Source organism: Chelonoidis abingdonii, chromosome 5, assembly GCF_003597395.2.
Source record: "Chelonoidis abingdonii isolate Lonesome George chromosome 5, CheloAbing_2.0, whole genome shotgun sequence".
In the NCBI taxonomy this organism is placed as follows: domain Eukaryota; kingdom Metazoa; phylum Chordata; order Testudines; family Testudinidae; genus Chelonoidis; species Chelonoidis abingdonii.
In genome coordinates this window covers 18,185,775-18,191,774 of record NC_133773.1, presented here as the reverse complement: position 1 = coordinate 18,191,774, position 6,000 = coordinate 18,185,775, and the positions used below count along the sequence as shown (strand labels likewise).

The 6,000-nt window shown below is 38.7% G+C and overlaps 1 protein-coding gene across 9 annotated transcripts in view; it reads left to right on the top strand.

Moving 5' to 3' along the window:
- Positions 1–6,000, top strand: part of SEC31A (SEC31 homolog A, COPII coat complex component) — a 99,423-nt gene that overhangs the window by 3,581 nt on the left and 89,842 nt on the right. For 5 of the 9 annotated variants that reach the window (XM_075066108.1, XM_075066106.1, XM_075066104.1 and 2 more), the window contains exons 2-3: positions 3,266–3,348; positions 4,038–4,161. In XM_075066108.1, the coding sequence (XP_074922209.1) occupies positions 3,270–3,348; positions 4,038–4,161 (203 nt within the window). In that variant the 5' untranslated portion in view covers positions 3,266–3,269. The remainder of the gene's footprint in view (positions 1–3,265; positions 3,349–4,037; positions 4,162–6,000) is intronic. The other 4 variants (XM_075066103.1, XM_075066101.1, XM_075066105.1 and 1 more) reach the window with 1 other exon arrangement.

Below are 6,000 nucleotides of genomic sequence, written 5' to 3'. Positions count from 1 at the left end.
GAAAGTATCTTGTTTCCTGATTGGTCCTCTGGTCAGGTGTTGTTTGTTAACCCTTTCCAGGTGAAAGAGACATTAACCCTTAGCTTTCTGTTTATGACAGGGCCCTACCAAATTCACTGCTATGAAAAACGCATCATGGATCTGAAATCTGGTCTTTTGTGTGCATTTACCATAAACACTTGGGGGGGAGACCAGCCTTTCTCAAATTGGGGATCCTGACCCAAAAGGGAGTTGCAGGGTGGTCACAAGGTTATTTTAAGGGGTTGCAGTATTGCTCCCCTTGCTTTTGTGCTGCCTTCAGAGCGGGTGACCGGAGAGGGGTGGCCGTTGGCCAGGCGCCCAGCTCTGAAGTCAGCACCCTGCCAGCAGCAAGCAATGCAGAAGTAAGGGTGGCAACACCATACCATACCACCCTTACTTCTGCGCTGCTGCCTTCAGAGCTTGGCGCCTTGAGGGGGGCCCAACTCTGCTGGCAGCAGAGCAAAAGTAAGGGTGACAATACTGTACCATGCTATCTTTGCTGCTGCTGGTGGTGGCTCTGCCTGCAGAGCTGGGTTCCTGGCCAGCAGCCACCATTCTCCAGCTGCCCAGGTCTGAAGGCAGTGCCACCGCCAGCAGCAGCGCAGAAGTAAGGGTAGCAGTATTGCAACGCCCCACCCCCCCCACAGTAACCTTGCAACCCCTCCACAACTCCTTTTTGGGTCAGGACCCTTACAATTACAACACTGTGAAATTTCAGATTTAAATAGCTGAAAACATGAAATTTATGATTTTTAAAATCCTATGATTGTGAAAATGACCGAAATGGACATGAATTTGGTGGGCCCTATTCATGGTATAATTATCTGGGTATGTGTTGTCAGAATGAACGTCTGTAGTGTCAAGATTGAAATCAAGTACAGGAAAGAATTAATTGAAACCTTCCCATTATCACAGAGTAAGTGTGGCCAACAAAGACATTTAAATTTTGAGTATTCCCACTACTCCCTTTTCTAAGAAAATGTTCCTCATTAAATAAAAATCAGAGGACAAGATATGTTGTTCTTTAATGTTAATTTGCCCTACAATATTAAAGTCTATTTTTGGGTCAGTGTAACAGATTAATTATGATAAGCATTTTGCAAAGGTTGAACAAACTCTTTTTTTCTGTTAGAAGTAATTTTCAAATTACCATTGCAACCTTGCAAAACTCACTAATCCAGCTAGTGCAAAAAGTTATATTTTATACACCCTTTGGTCAGGCCTGGCAGTTTTCCAGGAAAAACAAGTGTAGGATGGAGCGCTGCTAAATATGGTTTAAACCAGGAAAGTGGGAAAAATATTGGCTTCAGTGTCCAGCAAGTTCAGCAAGCATAAGACAAATCTTTTCAAACTTTGGATACATCCATTCAGAACTAAGGAATAGGCTCAATCTAGCCACTACATCAAAATTGGTCTTCTGCTACAGAATGTTGTAGGCCAAATGGGTTAAGGTCGTTGTTTTAGCTGTTGCAGTTACAGTAATAGTACAACTGGTCGTCTGCAACTCTTCATGCTTCTGATTGCTTAATGCAACTGTGCGTTGTTGTTTTTATATAAATATGGAAAGATGAATCATGACGTGTATAACTTCCTTGAGAAAATACAAACTCAAATATATACAGACATTCCCACTTTCAGCATCATAATGACTGTTGTTATTACATCCCAATGCAGTTTTACTTTTTATTTGAACAATCCTAAATTAATCTGTGTAGCTACTGCCTTATGTAACCACAGTTTGAATATGTAACTTAAACTAGTATAATGCGATGTGCATGAATTTGAAACAATTTTTAAAATAGCAAATGCCTTAAACTGGGACTAACTAGTTTTATGCGGGGTGGTAAAAACCTTGATTTTACTTGGTAACAACCAGCTCTGGTAATTACCATGTCATCCCTGCCTTGAGTAAGTAAATTTTTGCAAGCCTGAATTATTATATTTTGTTTAAAACATCTGTGTGTTGCAAAGTCTTTTAGATTACTATGTGCTGGGCTCTGCTTAGGAGGCATTTGATGAAAAAATTGAGCATTTTTCAGAAAACTTTTAGCTGGAAGACCAGTTTTATCAGTTGCTCTTTTTTTCTGAATTATCTTGCATCACATGATGATTAACCTTTGCACTTCTTCACACAACTTTTTGTTCATGCACAAAAGCTGCATAAATCCACTTGTGAGGACTGTGTGACTCAAAGTTGTTGAGCATTTCAGGCTTTCACTTAAACTTTCACTTCCTTTTAAACCATTGACGAAACCACAATTAGGAGAAAATTCTTGGCATTTCAGAATGTCATTGTTATGAGGACCATATAACCTTTTCATGGGTGATAGGTAGAAGATGGTGACTGAAAAACTGTTGATATCTGAAATGAGTATTTTGTGTTACTTATCTTTTTATATACACATGCTTCCTCAGCCTGTGTGGGAAGAGGGCCATACCTAAAGGGATACTTTTAAATTTCTTTGTACTTACTATTGTTGGAAGTAACACCTAAAGTTACCAGAATTTAAAGAGGTTAGAAAAAGCATATTTTTATCTTTTTTGCTTGCTTGCCTGCTTTGTACATTTGATACGCCTCTATATAGAGTCAATTTCATTGTTTTCTCTGTATAATCAGTCGGAATTGTTGTTTGTGAGGGTTTTGCACAACATTTAAAAATAGGAAAATGATGTTGTGAGACCACAGAAATTGACAGACAGACTCAAGGATAGGTAATGAACCTGAAACTCCTTTATGTTAATTTCTTGAGATTGCTGGAATGCAAGTTAACTATGTCCCTAAAATATCACTAAGGAACAGGATTAGGAAATTCTTTGACATGATTTTAGAAACCAATATGGTGGTTTTTAGTAGTGACTTTTTGTGGTAAGTTTCAGTAGTTTCAGTTCTGATGGCAGTTTATGAATGTCAGTTTGGGCATTTAGAAACGTGGACAGTATTTTAATTTAAATGTAATAGCTGCTGGAAGATATCAAGTTATATCATGTAAACTCTTATTATCAAAGGTATTTGGTCTAAAAACAGAATCTCACAACAGTTGCTGTGTTCCCGGGTTTATTTAGTTTCATTCAACATGTTTAGCAAGTATTAATTTCCTGTAAACTTCAATAATATTTCACCATTGCCCTCCTCCCTAGAAATGCCACATCATTCCCACAGTTCCATGTACAGCCCATCTCCCCTCTGTTGTACTGGTGCCATTTCCTCCAGATTTTCTGTATTACAAAAGTTATCTTCTTTCAGCAGGATGAAGTTAAAGGAGATTGATCGTACTGCTATGCAGGCATGGAGCCCTGCCCAACAACATCCCATTTACCTGGCTACAGGTAACTTGTTGAAGGGTATGGTCCCTACCCATGGGGCTTTGTATGCATATGGTATAGATTATAATATGCTCACTATACTTGTATTTTATAATAGAAAATTAATGTCCTAAAGGCTGAAATAGTAATTGAGAATGCAGTGCAGTACCCACTTGAAAACACTTTTCAACCTCTGGAGTATCAGCTTTCCTTAGAAATCAAAACCCCAGCTCACATATTCCTTGTAAATGTGCATGTTTGCCCTAAGTGTGTGGCAGCGTTGGTAATTGAATTTCAAGGCTTCTCTCTCCTAAATCATAGGATTTCATGACCCAGTCTTTACCAATGGCTTGCAGTATTTCAGTAGTTTTGGCTGCCAAAACTATTGCCTTTCAGTCTATTTCTGAGTTTCTTCTGTTATTTGTATGGGATTTTTACACAGCAGCAGGAGAGAGGAAAAATCACACACTTTTTTTTTTTTTAATTTTATTTTAATGGGAAATTTTGGTTGTAAAATCAGGAAGGGGATTTAGGGGCAGGTGAAATACCTGAAACTACTTGCTCCCTTTTTGAAAAATGTGTTATGTTTTGTCTTCAGTGTTCTTCTGAGACACTGAAAATTTTATTTCCTTTGTGTGATTTGATGCTTTAGTAATTTGAAATTCCCTATTTTGTATTATGTCATTCTGATACAGTAGTATTTTTCTGCATAGGTACATCTGCTCAACAGTTGGATGCAACTTTCAGTACCAATGCTTCTCTGGAAATATTTGAACTGGACTTGTCTGATCCTTCGTTGGATATGAAATCCTGTGCAACTTTCTCCTCCTCGCACAGGTATGAATTGAGATTCCAAATTCATAGACTGCTTTATAAAAATGCATTTTTGGTGGCAACTGCAGTCCATGATATGGGTTTCAAGGACAGTGTATGAAGCTTTAGCCCTGTGTCAGTCTTACTGGGAAAGGTAAGAAGGATGGGCTTGTGGTTAAAGTTGTAGACTTGGACTCTGGAGACCTGATTTCAGCTCCTGTTCTGTCACAATATCTTGGGCTGTTATCTGTTGGGTGATAGTCATAGAAATGTGGAACTGGAAAGGAACTTGACAGATCATCTAGTCCAGTCTCCTGCACTCATGGCAGGACTAAGTATTATCTGGACCTGACAGATATTTGTCTAGCCTGTTCTTAAAAACTCCCAATGATGGAGATTCCACAGTCTCTTTCAGTAACTTGTTCCGGTGCTTAACTACCCTTATAGTTAGAAAGTTTTTTTTCCTAATGTCTAGCTTTAAATCTTCTTTGCTGCAATTTTAGTACATTACTACTTGTCATGTCCTCAGTGGTTAAGAAGAAGAATTTATCACCCTCCTCTTTATAACAACATTTTACATATTTGAAGATTATCATTTCCCCCGCTCAGCTTTCTCTTCTCCAGACTAAACAAACCGATTTTTTTTCCATCTTTCCTCGTAGGTCATGTTTCCTAGACTTTTTTTTGTTGTTCTCCTCTGGACTGGCTCCAATATGTTCACGTTTCCCAAAGTGTGGCACCCAGAACTGGACACAATACTCCAGTTGAGGCCTTATCAGTTCTGAGTAGAGTGGACTAATTACTTCTCTTGTCTTGCTTACGGTGTTCCTGCTAATATATCCCAGAATTATATTTACATCTTTTGCAACAGTATTACATTGTTGACTCATGCTTAGATTGTGATCCACTACTACCTGCAATCCTTTTCTTCAGTTCTCCTTCCTAGACAGTCATTTCCCATTTTTCATTTGTGCAGTTGGTCATTCCTTCCTAAGTGCGATACTTTGCATTTGTCCTTATTGAATTTCGTCCTGTGTAATTCAGACTGTTTTTCCAGTTTGTCAGGATCATTGTACATAATTCTAATCCTGTCCTCTAGAGTGCTTGCAACCCCTCCTAGCTTGGTATTGTCCACAAAATTTATGTGTGCTCTTTTTTGCAAGCATCCTTTCATCTGCGAGAGACAGTGGGAATTGCAGCCTATGATGTAGATGGTTTGCAATGTCTTATGTGACTAAATACTCCAATCGAAGATTTGCATGATCTTTAGTGTACTCTCTATGCCATTATCTAAATCATGTGTAAAGATATTGAATAGGACTAGACCCAGGACACATCCTTGCAGGACCCCACACAATATACTCTTCCAGGTTGATTGTGAACCACAGATAAGTACTCTCTGAGTACCATTTTCCCGCCAGTTGTGCACCCACTTTGTAGCATGTTTGTCTGTATTTTTCTAGTTTGTTTATGAGGCATGTGAGACAGTATCAAAAGCCTCACTAAAGCTGAACTATATCATGTCTACTTCTTCCCCCAATCCACAAGGCTTGTTACCCTGTCAAAGAGGGTTATTAGGTTGGTTTGATATGATTTTGTTTTGTTTTTGATATAAAGGAAGATAACGGTCAGAGCCCTGAAGAATTTCCAGAGAGCAGAGGGAAAGTGTTAAGTGTGCTCTTAAAAATAGGAAAAGGCGGTTATAGCTTCCACATGTTGTCATCCTATTGTGTTTAGGTATTGTGGGGGACTCCTTTGATGTACCTCTGTGTTTTATTTTTGCATTCCATATGTAGTTCAATACTTAAACCTAGCTATTGGGAAAAAACATTCCTGGTTGTGTTGCTTCATTTAGACCCATTT